Genomic DNA, 19,699 nt, shown 5'->3' on the forward strand with positions numbered 1-19,699 from the left:
AAAACAGGACTTGTCTTTCCTCTTCTTACCAAAAACAAATGAAAATCTCTGCATTTACAGTGTGTCAGAGGCCTGCCATGTCTTCAGCACTTGCAGGTCTGAAATGAGACTTAGACCCGATCCTGCTACAAAGGTTATCTGCCATATGTTATAACATCTCTTATGAGCTGTAAGTAGCAGCACACTTGATCTTCAGGAGTTGACACACCTCCAAAACATGACTACTTTCCCTGAAGTCTTCACTTCACCACGCATATAACGTTGGTACCCCTCAGGGCCTGAATCAAGTTGGCAAGTACAGCAAAGAAGCAATAGAGTCTATCTTTGGGGTTTTTCCTTGACTCCATGTAATACTCTGTGTTCAACCCTAGTGCTATGATGTCTACCTAATGGCAGATCACCTTGCCTTCCATCCAGTGTCCAGATCCTTGCCTTCCTAGAAAAACTCTCCCATTCCTTCTAGGCATTTTTCTTTATTGGACTGAGAGAAAAGAACAGTGCAAATGGGTCATGTATTGCTGGGATGATGTTATCGGTCATGATTCTGGCTGGTGACTGAGCAGAGTCATTCAGACATGTGTCGTGGTTGCCAGCAGAGACAGTAGGCAAAGGAGAGAAGGTAGGTGAAGGAGGAGACTGAGAAACGTGACCTTAGGAGGAATGTTAAATAGACCCATGGAGCAGGAAGGCTGATATGGCTCCTTAATAGAGTTGTGCACATTCGAAAGGAAAACTGGGAAACTGACAGGGAATACTTGTAGATAGTGTTCATGACATGTTGAACTTCATAAGCAGCTAGGCCATGGGTCCAGCTGAGCCAGAAGGAAGGGTGACGCTTAAAGGAAGGTATGAGGTCTGAGTCATAGCAATAGGCATATTGATCCCAGCTGGGCTGCTCTGTCTGATATGGGGATAAGAGAACGATTTTTCTACCTCATTCACAGGCAGAGCAGAGCAGAATAGTACATAACTCCCAGCAGGAACTACAGAGTCCTGAGAGCAGGGTCAACTCAATTGCTACTCTCTCTCTTGCCTCTGAGCCAGCTACATCTCACATGCCTGAGCCGGGTCTGCACTAGCCCACTGTTTAGAGGTGACCATGCAGCCTCAAGCAGAGTCTAGGAAGGAAGCAATCTACATATCACACACTTCAGGGGCCACTTTTGGAGTCAAATATTTTCTACTTTCAAAAACGTAGATAGGGGCTTCCCTGGTGGTGCGGTGGTTGAGAATCTGCCTGCCAATGCAGGGGACATGGGTTCGAGCCCTGGTCTGGGAAGATCCCACATGCCACGGAGCAGCTGGGCCCGTGAGCCACAATTACTGAGCCTGTGCGTCTGCAGCCTGTGCTCCGCAACAAGAGAGGCCGCGATAGTGAGAGGCCCACGCACAGCGATGAAGAGTGGCCCCCACTTGCCACAACTAGTGAAAGCCCTCGCACAGAAATGAAGACCCAACACAGCCATAAATAAATAAATAAATTTAATTTAAAAAAAAAAAAAAAAAACGTAGATAGTGCCGAAGCAGAAAGGGCCTTTTGCGATTACTCAGCCTACAGTTTTTTGAAAGTGTTGCTGGGGAAACTTCTGCATCAGCATCACTGACAGAGCTTGATTAAAATGCAAATTATCTGGCCTCATCCCAGACCCACTGAATCACACTGTCTAGGGGTGAGGCCCAAAAATCTGTATGTTAAAATTCCAGGGGATTCTGAAGTATCCTGAAATTTGAGAACCTCTGACAAATACAGGAGTTTTGTGTGGGCAGTCGCCCAATATTCCCAAGGTAAAATCTGAAGACTTCTTAACACAGAATAATTTGGGGTGCCTATAAAAAATTCATATTCCTAGGTCTCCTGCTAACCTTCCTGAATCAGAATTTCTTATCTTAATAAACTTCAAGAAACCCAATCCCTTCATTATACAGATACAGAAACTGACCCAGAGAGAGGAAGTGACTTGCCCAAGGTTGTCAGTATAGATAGTGGCAGAGCTGGGGTCACACCCAAGTCTTCAGACAAGTTCAAACAGTATGCCCCTGTGGTCACCTTATGAGGATATTTATCTATCAGTTTAGCTCCTATGACCACAGCATTCCTTAGAAGATCTGGAGAACAAGAGTAAGAATGAAACTGCTTTGGGTAGTTGCATGACCCTAGTTCAATCTTCTCCAATGAGTTATGTAGAACAGCTTGAAAATAAAACAGTGTAAGGTCACAAAGCTCTCTTACAAGCAGCAGGATACTACAGGCCCTTCTCCAAATGGGGTCTTAGGGGACTCCAGAGTGGAGTAGTTTTATATCTGGGGAAACTCTTAACTATGGCTTTGGTTCAAACTGAACACAAACATCAAAGTGGCCTGCAATAGTTTACTAAACCTATTTTTGTGTTGTTGTTTTTGTAGTTGAAACACATACTGATTAAAGAAAAGCTTAAGCATATGCAGTTTTCTATCAGACCTGGTCCAAGCTCACTAGTCTGATCCCTCAAGCCTGTGCATTTGAGTTATGAGCTCTGTCTCTACTTCGTCTCCGAAAGACTGTGGTCTGGAACTCCTCCAGACTGTCAACTCTGCCCACAGGATCTGCTGGAACAATCCAATAGAAGGCCATTGACCTCTAAAAGGAGAGCAATTTCCAAAATGATAAGGCAAGGTAGATTTTCTTTGAGGGCTTAAGCAACTGCCATTGACAACAGTGCCATTGTATGATTTGCATTTGGGCTAATGCTTATAATTTTAGCAAGTGTTTCACCAGTGCTACATAATTAGAAAAATTAAATGATCTGCCACTTTGAATACATAATTCTGTAAAGAAACTGGAGACCTCTACAGATATTCTGGAACTTCTGAGAGTGGAGTCAAAGGGCAGAAAGGAGGGACAGAGAAGGAAAAGTTATAATTGCACCCCCTGAAAAAGAGTTTGGTAGAGGTCCACAAACCCTTACCTTCAATTCTGAAATCAAAAAGCTCTGTACAACAGAAGCTTTTTTTTTTTTTTTTAATTTGGTGCCAGAACTTATTTGGCAGAAAAACCTGACCTGAACTGACATGAACTTAGTCTTTATCTCTTTTAGTATGAATATTCAGACATTTTTTTTCCTGCAGAAATGTTAATGGCTTAATTATGGGATGTTTTCCCAGACATTACTGGGAGTGTTATGTAATAAACAGTACATACTCTATGTTACTTTTCTAAAATCTGAAAATAATTTAAATTCTAAAACACAGACTGTGGACCTAGAATACTGATAGCTAACACTTATGGAGCATTTGCCATCTGCATGAAGCTGTGCTAATCTCTTTTCATCTCATTTCATCTTCATGACACCAAGAGGCACGTATTAATATCATCTCCATTTTAAAGTTTGGAACTGATTCTCACAGAGGTTAAATAACTTGTCCAGAGTCACACGACTTTTGGCCAAGCCAGGGTTTGGACCCAGGTCAGTCTGACTCTAGAACCTACATGCTGAACTCTTGCTCTCTACTACCTGGGAGAGATGAGCAGTTGTTAAGAACAGTGTGGGCAATTTGTGGCTTTATATGGAGGTAGAATAGGCTACCACCTATTCTACATCATTTGAGGGTCAACCTCCTACCCCCAAATATGTCTCCTCCCCATCCCTACTTCTCTGAGATGCTACTAATATGGCTTTATTCCATGATATTTGTATGGATGGCTTTTCTCACAAGGACCACCATCATCAGAAATCTGCCAACCAACTTGTACAGGTTCCTGGCATCCACTCCAGACTTACTGAATCAGAATTGCTAGAGATTGGGACCAAGTGGATTTTTATACACATTAAAGTTTGAGGAAACAAAAATGAATGCCCTGGGAAAGGTCAATCATTAACACTCAATAATTAACATATTAGTTATCAGTTGACACCTAACTGGGTTGACAAGAATAAACTCATGGATGGGCACCTGTAAAGTGAAAGATGTCTGAAAGGTAAATAGTAGACTAGATGGGTGAGATATGGAAAGGAAGAATGAAAGGAGGTATGACAGTATCTTTCTACTTTGGCGTTACGCACTGAGGGTAGAGCCTCACCACTGGCATTGTTCAGCTGCACTGGAACAATCTTGGAAGCAAGTCTCTCATTTTTTGTTGCTACTCAGAGCACCTATCTATTGTCTCATTGATACTCACAGCAACCCTTTGAGGTAGACAAGACAGTCATCCTCATTAGATAAAAAGAAATTGAGAAGCAAATGAGTTCTTCAAATCATCCAACTGATAGTGTTTAGGCAAGTTTCTGGCCCCCCATCTTACACTATTTCATTCTTCCAATAATTTCTTCCATAGGTTTCGAGAGGAGGTGCCATCAAATAAAACCTAGGGAATCAAATCTTGCTTTCAGTGATACACATTTTTTTTTTTTGCCCACTGATGGCCGATTTAAATACATTTAAATACTACACAAGGAAAGGACAGTGAGAGGAATTACATAGCAGAATAGTTCAACCAATATACGATATGTTTGGGGTTTGTTTTAAACTTTTACTGGTTGCTATATTCTTGTTATCAATGCAGGGAAGACTGCTGAACATTTTGATCTTTATAATTTAGGAATATTCTGTTCTTCTTTGCTAGGTTCTCAATCTCACCTCTTCATCTTGCCTGTGATGTCTTAATCATGTCCATGGCAACCAAATGTGACCTCAGACACAGACTAGAAAGCCAGAAAAAATGGATTAACTACCACCATAGCAATCGGATCCTCACAGCACTGCAGGCTATGATTGGAGCCCTGAGGGTCAAGTCCAACCAGTGAGTATTCCAGTTCTGGCTAAGTGATCTCTAGAGCAGCACATCTCAAACTTCAATGCACATTCGAATCACCTGGAGAATCTTGTTAAAATGGAACACTGATTCAGTAGGTCTGGGGTGGGACCTTAGAGTCTGCATTTCCAACAACCTCCCTGGTGATGCCAAAACTGCTGGTTCCCTGATCGCGTTTGGAGTAGCAAGGGGCAAGAACCATCATTATGCCCAAGTAGTGTAAGTAAATGAGCACATTTGTAGTCTTGGAGGAAGTGCTGTTTTGGACAGCAGTTCTGATGAACAGGCCAGCTCTGATATTAACTAGTTGTATGACCTTGGGCAAACATTTTTACTTCTCTAGGTCTCTGTTTTCTCATCTGTGAAATTACAAATTTGGCCTGGATGATTTCTACGATCACTTTGGATTGTAAAATTCTTTGATTCTCTGATAAAGAAAGATACTTTAGAATCAAAAGCTTAGTCTGAGAGCAAATTGCCTCCATATTACCAAGAAGGGGAGTGGGGAGAGAAATCTACTGTAACTTTTGTATTTATCTTCTTAATTCCAAATCTTCTATGTGTCCTAAGGTAATTTATTTCTTCTGAATGTGCAGAACATTGGCATTCTCCATGAAGAAGAGGCAACACTGAGTAGTGGACAACAGTTTTTGGCATTTCTCAGCTCTCAGCATACCCTTGTGACTTCTTCATAGCTAACAGATTTGGCTACTTGCTCATGACACCGTCTCTCTGATCACAGAGCAAAACCACTGTCTGCCCATTGGTATCCAATATTGGTACTCAATTCTGCTTAGTCTCACTTGATTCCGGAAGATACAGTAGAGAATTACACAGAATCACCACCTACCAGAGTGCTCTGTTGAAGCAATATGAGAACTTTGTTCTTGAGTTACAGCAGTCATTTGGTGAGCCCACAAAACAGGAAATGAACCCCTTGGTGAATGCTAAGGTTGACAAAAGGGACAACTTCTCTCAGCAGGATGCCACTACTTTCCAGCTCCTTGCTCAAAATCTGAGATATAATGAAACCAATCAGAGTGATCACTACCAAGAGGAACTAGCTGACTCCATTCAGGCTGAAGTAAGTGGCACAGATCTGATGGACAATCTCCCAGACCTTATCACTCAGTGTATTCAGTTGGATAAGCAACGTAGTGACAGGCCAGAGCTCCTGCAGTCAGAGGCCCAGATCCCAGTGTTGGCTTCCCTGATCCGCCACCAAGCCCTCTCCAACCCCACAGGTCCACCACCCAAGGAAGACCCTATACAGCTTCGAGGAAGCCAGCCGCCTCTCACTCCAGCCAAACGAGCCCGCCAGCAAGAAACTCAGTCATGCCTCTACTGCAGCCAGGCTGGTCACTTCACAAGAGATTGCCTTGCCAAACGTTCTCGAGCCCCAGCAAGGATAAATAACCCAGCTCACCAGTAAGAGGAGCCCAGGCAGGTCGCATTGTAAACTTATATCCCTCTCACCTCCAGCCTCATTGATTTATATCCTGCATTAACATTTAAAATACAGATGGGGAACGGGGATACCACTTTACAGTCATGAACTCCTATGCGTCTGAGAATTTAAACAACCAGATCTTGTTCATTTGGTGACCCATCACCAAACTTGATAAAGCAATGATGAAAACAATTCCCAGGCACTTTCTACAGTTGGGACTAATTTCCCAAGTGTACTGAAAGCCTTCAGGCAAAACTCTGCCCAGTCTGACCCAATGGAAACCACCCTGGCAATACATTGGGAACTCCATCCCCACCAATAGGTGATAGATACCTGGGTTGAGTTTGTTGGCCCAAGGCCTTCACTCTTACTCTCATTGGTCTGTATCCTAGTCCCCTGTTGGTTTAGGACTCTTGGCTGAAGTCCCAGTTGCATTTCCATATCCTACTAACATTCTCCTACTAGAGGCTGAATTCTGCTCCACCTATTGACTGGAGTCCAATTTAACACAAACCAACCTTCATGGAAACACAGCTATGCCACCTTTTCATACAGCTATATATTTTGCTACTATTTAAAGACTGCTGCTTGCTCAAAAGTAATCTCTTGGCTATTGACAAACTAGATGGTATGGCCCTTTGAGCAGTCTGCTTGGAACTTTGGGTCCACTTCTTTGAGAGTTAGCCCTTCAGGCAGGTATATGTTTTTAGCCAAGCCCTAGCTTACTCCCCTTTTCTCCAACAACCTACTTCAGGTTCCAGCATGTCTTATGGCCAAGTCAAAATGCTCTAGGATAATGACCTCTAACAAGTATTTAGTGAGAGTTGGGGAATGTGTCCCATCATAATTACTGTGTCTGAAGCATGTCCCTGCTGCCTTAGACAGGGAACCTGGCTAACTAAATCTCCACTGAAGACTGAGGATCAGGCCCTTCAGTAGTCTCTGACTCTAGAGGCCTCAGTGCGGTCACCATCTAGGATCACTGCCCATTGATGCTAAGCTCTACCTTTATGGACCACCTCTGGGGACCTTCATCTAGTTGAGGATCTTGAAGAGCAATTAATGGCAGACAATTTTCTGAACCATCTCACATTTCAAATCCTGGGTCATATACATCAACACCATCTGTACATAAAACTCACAAAATGGGGGTATGATCGCTTGTGTTGTACTTTTGGCATACATTAACTCTGTGTATGGCTTCCTAATGCTTCTGAGCAAAAGTAGTGCTATGCTGAAAAGGTAAAAAATCCCTTAAATGTTAAGGATATGCAGTGATAATTGGTGTTTTCTGGTAATTACCTGCTCTTTGTTTCCTGCTTCTTAGGGCTGATGTATGTCCCCATAATGGATTTCCTGAAGTAAAATCAGTAATTCCATATTTCCTAGCAGCCATCAAGGCCTCTCAGAACATGAAGCGCCACTGTAGTTTGGCCTGGAGAATTATGCTTTGACAATACCTAAACTCAGCTAGGACCCTATTACTCTTATCCTATAACATTAACAAACAGATCTTTTCACCCATCAGTGCCTCACTAACCACTGTGCTAATTCTTATTTGTATTCACGAGGAGTCTCCTTTATTAACAGCTTGCTATACATCCACCTTACTCCATATGCTCTGACAACTAGGAGACCTGAATGCACATATTTCAATTGTGGTAAGAAATTCCCACTAGTGTACTGGGATTGTATGAGATCCTCTAACGGCTCTCTATTTGAACTTTAAGTGACTCTGGTATTACCTGCAGGTATCCTGATCTAGTACCACCAATTCTATAATAAAGGACTAACCCAATGGCCTCCAGTCACTTTCCTTACCAACACCAATATCATCCTGGAAAGTTGACAGGAGCATTCAGTTGGCTTAATCACCAATCTTTCTTTATCTTAGGGCCACAATTTATCATTGTGTACTCTTTATGCATATGTACTTTTTACATATAAAGATATGTCACTTTATTTTCTGCAGAAGACTTTCCCTCTGCAACAACATTACCTTCTTCCCCAAGAAATCTTCAGATTCCATACCCTCTCAGAACAGATAATTAATCCTGGGCTATGAAGTTCAGTTCACCTCCTACTTCTAGAAGCTCCTTGTTGAGAAATTCCAAATCAAGGACCTCTTGTGCCCTATGTGATACAATCCAACAGCCAGACTGACCATATGAATAGGATGCTGGGATAATGCTTTACTGCCTACTAGCTAGCAACCATTTTGTTTACCACTTTAAAATATTGTTATAGTGACACCATCCACTTCAATTAGAATGAATTAATTACTTAGCATAAAGAGAGTTACATGGATGAGTCCTCAGAACTTACACCTAAGTGAATTTCTCTGAGAGTGAAACTAATTAAAATCTACAGAGAACAAACGAGATGTACCCTACTCAAAGATGTCATCTGCAGTTGCAAAGGCTTGCGGAACCCCCAGGCCCAACCAAGGTTGTAGTTTTAGGGAGGCAGATCTGCTACATGATTGATGCCACCAAGCAAGAGGGAATCTAATCATTTTACAAGTCTGAAGAATGAATTGTTAACAAAAGAATGATTTGCATGGAATCTAGAAAAGGGGGCAATTAAAGAGCCATAAGGCATCAGTAATCTCTCTAGAGTCAGAGAGGGGATGTTGATTAGCAGACCCCGCCAGGGTCCACCTACAATAGGGTAGAGGCACCAGGCCGTCCCAATTTGTGTCATTAGCCATTAAGATTGTCACCTAACTCCCCTTGCTCTGACTCCATGCTCTAAGAAATAATCTGCTTTTAATTACTCTCCCATATAAACTTTGTTATGGGAAGAAAATTTGCTAACCAGCTGACATGAAGTGTTCTAGCCTACTTGGCAGTTAATTCTCATTATAAGTGAATAAATTGGTGTTTGGCTTATACATCAATTTTTGTGGTTTTAATAGCATCCGTTCTCCAGACCCTAATCACCTCTGAGCACACTGGAAACAAAATAAGATTCTCACCATGCAAAGTCAGCATCACAGTGTGAACCACAGTGAATCCACTGAAGACTGTCCTCCCTGGAGCCTTGCCTCAACAGTCAGTCAGTATCCCTCTTTATCTCTCTCATTTGTCTACAGCTATAATAACATTCCTAAATACCTATGGTTTGCACTTCCTGCGTTTACTTCTACTCACACCCAGCACCATGGTACCTGGCATAAGTAATTGCTTCTTACAATACCACATAGTTCAGTCTAACCATCAGAATATACTGCCATGGATGAAGACATAACACACGACTGTAGACATGAGCCCCTGACAAGCACCTTTAGAGAGAGAAGAGTGTATGATTGACCTAATTCTCACTACTTCCATTCTGTCCAGATGGCAACACATGAAACCCATGTGACTCTCATTATTCAATCAGACCCATAGAGCCTTCACCTCTATCCATGATGGTTAAAACAAATATCACCCTTTTTTTGGACTCTGGAAGATCTTCTCCACCCAGCACCATCTTGCCTATGATAATAGTCATCTCTGAAACAAAATAGAAAATTTAAGATATACCAGCCTCTGGGCAAAATGTAACACCTCATGCCCTTGGGAGAGCTCTGGAAGCTTGTGTTACATCTATAAAGCCTTTTATTGATACACTGGTGGCCATGCTTTATTGCCTCCCTATGAAGCTTCAGGTCTCACTTGGCCAGGAAAATGGAAAAACACTCAAGGGAATATAGTGTCATGAATCTTCAATGTCACCTTCATGCAAGAGTCACTGCCCACGTTTTACAAACAAAAGTCCTGGAAGTGAGTTACACCATTTAGTAGAATCAGTAGAACTATCTTGGTATTTGAACCACACTTTCCAGTCATTCACTGCCACTATAACTTTGAGCATTCATGCACTAAATTATTGGTATTACTTCCTGGTATTGGCTTTGATTCTGCAGTCTATTTGAACCTGCTTCCTGCTCATTGACTTCTAGTACATACCTTACATGGCACTGGTTCTCTTATCTATCCAGCTCAGTGATAAGCCAATTGTGACTGTATTCCACCCACCCCATTAACTTTTACATGGAGGACCCTGTAGAATTTCAGTTTTCCCTATGCATAGAAGACTCATCCTTTTGGACATAAAATCTGGCTTTGTGTGCGTCTAGAGAAAGGGAACTAATAGTTGGTTTATGCCAGGCACTGTGCTCAGTGCTTTTTTTTTTTTAATATCTTTATTGGAGTATAATTGCTTTACATTGTTGTATTAGTTGCTGCTGTATAACAAAGTGAATCAGCTATACGTATACATATATCCCCATATCCCCTCCCTATTGCATCTCCCTCCACCCTCCCTATCCCACCCCTCTAGGTGGTCACAAAGCACCGAGCTGATCTCCCTGTGCTATGCAGCTGCTTCCCGCTAGCTATCTATTTTACATTTGGTAGTGTATATATGTCAATACTACTCTCTCACTTCGTCTCAGCTTACCCTTCCCCCTCCCCATGTCCTCAAGTCCATTCTCTACGTCTGCATCTTTATTCCTGTCCTGCCACTAGGTTCTTCAGAATCATCTCTTTTTTTTTGATTCCATATATATGTGTTAGCATACGGTATTTGTTTTTCTCTTTCTGACTTACTTCACTCTGTATGACAGACTCCAGGTCCATCCACCTCACTACAAATAACTCAATTTTGTTTCATTTTATGGCTGAGTAATATTCCATTGTATATCTGCGCCACATCTTCTTTATCCATTCATCTGTCAATGGACACTTAGGTTGCTTCTATGTCCTGGCTATTGTAAATAGTGCTGCAATGAACATTGTGGTACATGACTCTTCTTGAATTATGGTTTTCTCAGGGTATATGCCCAGTAGTGGGATTGCTGGGTCATATATGCTTTGTTAATGATACTCATTTAATTTCACACTACTAAAATATATTGATAGAATGTCCATTTCTGACATTTAATGCTTACCACACCTTTATAGGGCAGGTGTTATTAATTCAATTTAAAGAGGATGAAATGAAAGTTCAGAGCAGTTAACTTATCTGCCCTAAATTCACACAGCTAGTAAGTGGCAGGGCTAGGGTTTGAAACCAGTATCTTGCTAATGCCAGAGCTGATCTCTGATAGAAGAGGAAAACACTCTAAGTCACACCCCTCCTGACCAGCCTAACTGACCCTATTACACCTCCCAAGGCCACTCAGTAGAGAAAGGCCACTCTAGTAACTGGTATTCACATAGGCACTGGTTGAAATACATGTTCTGGACAACAGTCTATAAAAGAAGCACATAGCAAATCAGTGCCTTCTAGGACTTTGAGATTTCATTTGTGTTTCTAATAGTTGTAGAAAATTCCTTGACAAATCTAAACATGTACTGTGTCTGCTTTATCTGACTGGGTAGGCTCTTGCTTGTTGAGTCAGGATTCTAACAAAAGTTTCTGGCTATCACAAAGCCCTCATATTTCTGTAGCTGTTCATTCAAAGCTATTGGGTCTTTTTGAATAAGAGCTCAATGATGTTTACAGTGTTTTCACAATGCCAAGAGACAACAGGGACTTTGAAGGCTCCTGATAGTTGTTACCTGCCACTGTCATAGGAATATCAAGATTAAAACAAGAATTTGATTTAGTCTGACAACAGTTAGTTGGTCATTTAAATTTGAGATCTGCCACCACTATATCAACCTCAGGGAATTTCCAGTTCAACAATCTGTCTCTAAGGAGCATTTGTAGGAAGATAGCCATGTTCTTTTTTACATTAACCATAAGGTTAGCAACAACTATCAAACATCATGTTCGTTTAGTTACCCATGATGAGTCTACCATGTAGGTATCCTTTATTAAATATGTTTTCAGTCTGTAATGCTTCATGGGAGCAATGGATACCATTGGCTTACTATCTGCCATTTACATCAGACTTCCCCTTACTTGCATTAGCTTCATCTATGTATAATTTAAAGGCATCCCCCTCCCCATTCAATTGTTCCAGGATATGAAAGAGTCTGTCTTGATGCTGATCACTTCACACATGATTTTAGAGGCTTCAAATAATAATAATAGTCACTGAGTGCTTACTGTGTGCTGAGCGCAAGACTCTCCAATTCAGAGGCATAATCCTCACAGTAACACTATTAGTATTTGCATTTTACAGGTGAAAACAAGTAAACTCATAAGGTTTAAGTAATTTATCTAAGGACTCAAGCTAATAAGTCATGTAGCCAGGATTCATCTCCAGGTCTATCTATCTGACAGAAAAGGCCATGTTCTTGACCACTATCCTACCTGTCCTTCCCAGATTGATGTCCCAGGCTGAAAAATCTTAATCTTTTATGTGGGCCCTCACACATATAGGCCAGTAATCTCTTCAGCACACCCTTTCCAAATCTTCTCCATCCCTACTCTGTCTTTAGCGAAAATAATTATTCCAAACTTACCCAGAATTCCAGGTGTGGACACAAAATAAATTTGAACAAGATAACGTTTTCTCTTTTGTTACTAAAGATTTTAAAAATAATATCCAGTAATATTTTGGCCTTTTTGGGTTTCATCAGCATCTTGAGGAAAGAGTCATTGTAGACCTTTCCCTGAAGCCTACTATTCTCTTTCCTGAGATGTAATTGATGACACAAATTCCACTACCCTAAAAATGTAGTTGGAATGTTTTAATAAATAGATGTCCTTAACACTGAAGCTCATCTTTCTTCCCTTTCATAAGTTTTTCTTATAGTTTTTCCCCATTGGCTTTAATAATAATAATAATAGCTACCATGTACTGACCACTTACTACATGCCAGGCATTGGGCTTTATGTGTATTTTCTTTTAATTCTTAAAACAATACTCTTAGACATCTGTTATTATTATCCCTATTAGGCAGATGAGGAAATTGAGGCTTAGAGTAGTGAAGGAAATTATGCATAGAGCTGGTAAGTAAACAGCAAGACTCAAATCTAGATACTTCTAACAGCAAGAGTCCATACTCCTACATAGTACATTACTATCCGTCTACAACCAGATTCAACAAACTACCACCTGTGGGCCAAATCCAACCTACTGCCTGTTTTTAAAAATAAAATTTTATTGGAACTCAGTCATACCCATTCATTTACATGTTTTTGGGTGCTTTCATGCTAAGACATGCATGGGCTACAAAGCCAAAAACATTAACTATCTGTTCCTTTACAGAAAAAGTATCCTGACCCCGGATCTAAAACATATTAAAGTATTAAATCAGACCAGCCCATGGACATCTCACTGTTTATATTTCTCCTTTCAAATGGCCCATTTATCCCTATTTTTTGTTTCTTGCCTCTAAATTAATCTCATCCATATGATGAAACAATGGGATTTTTGTAGAGGCTTGAATAGGATGTTTTGGTACTCCATATAAATTTCATTGGTGATTCTTTACTGAATGCATACTTTTTGCATCGAACAACCCTAACAGATTGTCCAGGTGTGGTTGTAGGGGACATTTGCTGTTTGCCTCCCCAGCAAGCATTATACTTTTGGCAGTGGTCCCTAATTTTCATATAGAGATCCAACTTCTTTCCCACTTCGGTCTACCTTCCTGAGTGACATTCCACCTCCAAGCATGAGACCTAGGTCTAAACCAGTGATCCCATGGCATTTACCTGGCCACTGTGACTGTTCCAGGTGTGGGCTTGTGTCCTAAACTTATCTAATAAGAGTGAATTTTTTGGCCTTTCTTGGAAATATTAGAAAAGTACTGTCATTTTTTTTTCCCCACTGAAATAAGATGATTGCTGACAGCCCTTTTGACAAAGATAGGAGAGCCAATTTAAGAGTGGAGACTTCCTGGGGAAATAGAATTTAGGGGTAGAGAGGAAGAAACCAAGTCCTGATGATATTTTTAAGTATAAATTTTTTTGGAAATATAGTTGATTTACAACATTATATTAGTTTCAAGTGTATGACATAGTGATTCAATATTTTTATAGGTTATATTATACTTAAAGTTATTAGAAAATAATAGGTATATTTCCCTGTGCTGTACTTTACATCCTTCTAGTTTATTTATTTTATACATAGTAGTTGGTACCTGTTAATCCTCTATCCCTATCTTGCCCCTCCTCCCTTTCCTCTCCCCAGTGGTAACCACTAGTTTGTTCTCTATATCTGTCAGTCTGTTTCTGTTTTGTTATATTCATTCATGTGTTTTATTTTTTAGATTCCACATGTAAGTGATAACATATAGTGTTTTTCTTTCTCTGACTTTTTTCACTAATACCCTCCAGGTCCATCCATGTTGTTGCAAATGGCAAAACATTTCATTCTTTTTTATGGCTAATATTCCATTATAGATATATACCACATCTTTATCCATTCATCTGCTGATGGACACTTAGGTTGCTTCCATATCTCGGCTATTGTAAATAATGCTGCTATGAACATTGGGGTGCATGCAGCTGATGATAGTTTTTGAATCACTGAATCCTGCTATGCCTGAAGATGTTTAGCCTTGAAGCTAAGAAAATCCTTTTATAGAGGTGCAAAGAGTCCTGATACAATGACTTTCCCTACTGAAACTACACTATTTTTAGCTCAATCTCTTATATCAATTTGAGGAGTCAATGCCTAGTAACAGCAAAAAAAAAAAAAAAGAAAGAAAGAGAAAAAGAAAAAATATATTCCTACATTGTAGTGGTGGTATTGGGCAAAGAACAACAGATTTATGTATTCTGTCCCAAGTTTAACCCTCTAATAAATACAGAAATTCCCAGCTTTTCTGCCAGAAGAAGCTTTGTAGAGTCTTCTGGATTCATGAGTTTTGTTTGTCCTACTGGGCAGATACAGACTGATCCTGTGTAAACCCATCACCTTCCAAAAGGAATACAAGCTTCTGCCCCAAAGTCCTGCCATTACTTAGTAAACAAATGTGAGATGGCTGCTTAAGGTTTTGGGGACAGGTTGTGGCCTAGGACTTCTTTTCCCATCTTCAACACCTGCACCTTTGCCAAGTACAAAGCAAGACAGCAAAGTATAGTGGATTAAGAGTGGGGAACTCTGCCTGGGTTCAAATGCTGGGCTCTACCTCTCACTACCTAGATGACCTTTTCAGTTTCCTTAAACTCTCTGTGCCTCAATTTCCTACTCTGTATAGGATTATGAAGACTAAATTAATGTTTATATAAAAAACTTAAAGTAGTACCTGGTACACAATAACCACTATACAAGTGTTTGTTAAACAAACAAACAAACAAACAAAATGAATAAATAGCATACAAATACTACAAACATTTGAAAGATACTCGCAGAGGGTCTGTCAAAATACACATGATCCCAAACCAATATAATACATGATGGAAACAACAAAGAAACCTTTGGATGAGAAAGGATATTTAAATCTTAAATATGATACATAGGATAGGTTATTTATCCTATCCTACTCCCAATCCCATATCGTGAATTCTTTTTTTATCCATTGGGACAATTGCAGAATTGGTCTTGCTTGAAAGCTACATATGGACAGAAGTCAATAGTGAACTCAACCTACAGTCTCTCCCTTTCCAACCAGGGAAGCATTTATGCTTCTCTCCCTTTACCTAATCCCCAAAATGACACAGGTCAATTTCAGAGATGTGTTTTTGTTTCATTTTAGTAACCTAGAAAAGACTAGGTTAAAGATTCTCAAATTTCTTCTGCTGTCTCCCACATTCCCTAAACTCCCTCTAGCCTACAACAAATCTCAATTCATGTAATAACTGAAGACTTAACTCTGTGCCTAGCACAATGCCATGAGGTGTTAAGTGATTCCAAGGAGCAGAAGGCAAGGTTTTGGCACTTAAATATCTTAAAATGTTGTTGAGGAGATAAGTAGGAAACAAAGTAAACAATGCAAGAGGATAGCTGACTTGGTTCTAAACTTTCAAGTCTGTCAAGGTCCCTTGTCAGGCCTTGCCTACTTCCCAGGCATTGCAGCCCTTGGCCCTCCTCCTGCTGGATTCCCTTGCCCTCACATATTCAGGCCTGCATTAGTGAATACTGACCACCAGCAAGAGGAGAGGTTTAAGGAGATCTATTTTAATGCCACAGTTTATTCAATAGCAGGGTTTGCTATATAATCTGTGGCGAACAGTGCAAAATGAAGATGTGAAGCCTCTGGTTTGAAATGCAGAAAAGTGCCATTAAAGGTACTAAACTATAACACTTTTTGTTGTGCAGTCTCTCTGTCATGATGGTATTTTTAATTTTTTTTTTTGGAGAAATTTAAAACCTACAGAAAACCTGAAAGAAAGTATGGTGCAAAACTCGTATACCCTTGTATTAATTTCCTGGGGCTGCTGCAACAAATTATCACAAACTTGGTGGCTTAAAACAACAGAAGTTTATTCTCTCATAGTTCTGGAGGCTAAAAATCTGAAATCAAGGTTCCGGCCAGGCCAAGCACCCTCTGTAGAAGAATATTTCTTTGCCACTTTCAGCTTCTGGTGGCTCCTGGTGATCTTTAGCTTGAGGTAACTCCAATCTCTGCCTCCATCTTTGTAGGACAGTATACTTTGTACCCACTATGACCTCTCCATTCTCTTACAAGGGTATGAGACATTGGGTTTAGGGCCCACACTAAACCTAGTATGATATCATCTTGAGATCCTTGACCTAAGTTTATCTGTGAAGACTCTTTTTTCAAAATAAGGTCACATTCACAAGTATCAGGAGTTAGGACTTGGACATATTTTTGAAGGGTGAACCATTCAAACAACTACAACCCTTTAACTAGATTCACCAATTTTTAACATTTTTGCCAACTCTTTCATTCTCTCCCTTTCTCTCTGTCATTCTTTCTCTCCCTTTCCCTCTCCCTCTTTCTGTGTAAATTGCAAAAAGCATAGCACTTAGCTCTAAATACTTCAGCAGATATCTCTTAAGAATAAAAAATCATTCTACATGACAATTAGAAAATTTAACATGAATTCAATAGTATCATATATTATCTAGTACAAATTTAATTCTTCCATTTCTCCTAAAATTGTCTTTTATAGCTTTATTTATGACTGAGAATTCAACCAACGTCCCCTATTACATTTGGGTTGTAACATCTCTTTAGTTTCTTTTAATCTTGAATAGTTCCTTGCTATTTTTGTTGCCAGTGGTTTGGTTTTTTTAAAAATTTTTTTATGACATTGATATTTTCAAAGAGTCCAGGTCAGTCTATCATGTAGAGTGTCCCACATTCTGGAGTTTTCTAATAGTTTGTTCAAGATTATATTCAGGTTAAACATTTTGAAAAAGACCAACTTACAGGTGATGTTGCAGACTTCCCAATGCATCAGCAGCAGGCATGTTAGTTTGTGCCTATACTGATGATGCTGGGTTTGATCCTATGGTTACATTAGGGTCTATCAGCTCTCCACACTGTAAATGTACCTTTTTTCCTTTATATTTAGAATTAACTGTACAGTGATATCCTGAGACCTTTTGACTATCAGCTCCCAAAAACTTTTTACCCAATTGTTCTAGCCTCCAATAATGATCTATGCTTGCACTCCTTATTACACTGGAGGGTGTTAAATAATACATTTATTGGCTAGCATTCTTCTATAAAGAAGAACTTCCAGGCTTTCCTTCTCTCCCCTCTCCCCCTCCCCTTTCACTATAAACTCAGTGATTTTTTTTAGTGTCAAATGTAATGTGAACTTCCTTTCTTCCTGATATTTCAAGATTCTTTATTTTATCATTTCCTTTCTCCTCCAAGAACTTCTTTAGCTTTCTTTTAAGGTAGGTCTGCTGGCAATGAGTGTTCTCAGTTTGCCTTCAATGAAGAATGTTTTCATTCATTGTCATATGACCCAGCAATCCCACCCCTGGGCATATATCTGGACAAAACACTAATTCAAAAAGGTACATACACCCTATGTACATAGCAGCACTATTTATGAGAGCCAAGACATGGAAACAACCTAAATGTCCATCAACAGATGAATGGATAAAGATGTGGTACTTATGTAAAATGTAATACTACTCAGCCATAAAAAAGAATGAGAGACACCTTCAAGAGGGCGGAAACTAAGATGTGGAGATCAAATTACTCTGCACAAATACATCAGAAATACATCTACATGTGGAACAATTCCTACAGAACACCTACTGAATGCTGGCAGAAGACCTCAGACTTCCCAAAGGATATATATATATATTTTTTTTCCTTTTTCTCTTTTTGTGAGTGTGTATATGTATGATTCTTTGTGTGATTTTGTCTGTATAGCTTTGCTTTTACCATTTGTCCTGGGGTTCTGTCTGTCCATTTTTTTTTTTTTAGTATAGATTTTAGTGCTTGTTATCATTGGTGGATTTGTTTTTAGGTTTGGTTGCTCTCTTCTTTCTTTCTTTCCTTTTTTTCCCTTTTTTTTTCCTACTACTTTTTAATTTTTTTGATTTTTAATAATATTTTTATTTTTTATTTTAATAACTTTATTCTTTCTTTCTCTCTTTCACTCTTTCTTTCTTGCTTCCTTGCTTGCTTGTTTTCTTGCTTTTCTTCTTTCTTTCTTTCTCCATTTTCTTCTGAACTTTGTGGCTGATAGGGTCTTCGTGCTCTGGGTGGGTGTCAGGCCTGTGCCTCTGAGGTGGGAGAGCCGAGTTCAGGACACTGGTCCACCAGAGACCTCCCAGCTCCACATAATATCAAACGGCAAAAGCTCCCTCAGAGATCTTCATCTCAACTCTAAGACCCAGCTCCACTCAACGACCAGCAAGCTACAGTGCAGGACACCCTATGCCAAACAACTAGCAAGACAGGAACACAACCCCACCCATTAGCAGAGAGACTGCCTACAATCGTAATAAGGTCACAGACAACCCAAAACACACCACCGGACACAGTCCTGCCCACCAGAAAGACAAGATCCAGCCTCATCCACCAGAAAACAGGCACCAGTCCTCTCCACCAGGAAGTCTACACAACCCACTGAACCAACCTTCGCCACTGGGGGCAGACATCAAAAACAATGGGAACTGTGAACCAGCAGCCAGTGAAAAGGAGACCCCAAATACAGTAAGTTAAGCAAAATAAGAAGACAGAGAAACACACAGCAGATGAAAGAGAAGACAAAAACCCACCAGACCAAACAAATGAAGAGGAAATAGGCAGTCTACCTGAAAAAGAATTCAGAGTAATGATAGTAAAGATGATCCAAAATCTTGGAAATAGAATGGAAAAAATACAAGAAACGATTAACAAGCACCAAGAAGAACTAACGAGTATACAAACAATGATGAACAACACAATAAATGAAATTAAAAATTCTCTAGAAGGAATCAATAGCAGAATAACTGAGGCAAAAGAATGGATAAGTGACCTGGAAGATAAATTAGTGGAAATAACTACCACAGAGCAGAATAAAGAAAAAAGAATGAAAAGAATTGAGGACAGTCTCAGAGACATCTGGGACAACATTAAATGCAGCAACATTCGAATTGTAGGGGTCCCAGAAGAGGAAGAGAAAAAGAAAGGGAATGAGAAAATATATGAAGA

At 40.0% G+C, this 19,699-nt stretch overlaps 1 protein-coding gene across 1 annotated transcript; it reads left to right on the top strand.

Annotated features, from left to right (window-relative positions):
- Window positions 1–802: 802 nt before the first annotated feature.
- On the top strand, window positions 803–19,098 carry RTL4 (retrotransposon Gag like 4; the record flags this gene model as incomplete). The annotated part of the gene is made up of 3 exons (XM_082445691.1): window positions 803–846; window positions 4,601–4,763; window positions 5,532–19,098. The coding sequence occupies 3 exons, from the start codon at window positions 803–805 to the stop codon at window positions 6,219–6,221; spliced, it is 897 nt and encodes a 298-aa protein (XP_082301817.1). The 3' UTR covers window positions 6,222–19,098.
- Between the last annotated feature and the right edge of the window lie 601 nt (window positions 19,099–19,699).

Source organism: Balaenoptera physalus, assembly GCF_965194825.1.
Source record: "Balaenoptera physalus genome assembly, chromosome: X".
NCBI lineage: Eukaryota > Metazoa > Chordata > Mammalia > Artiodactyla > Balaenopteridae > Balaenoptera > Balaenoptera physalus.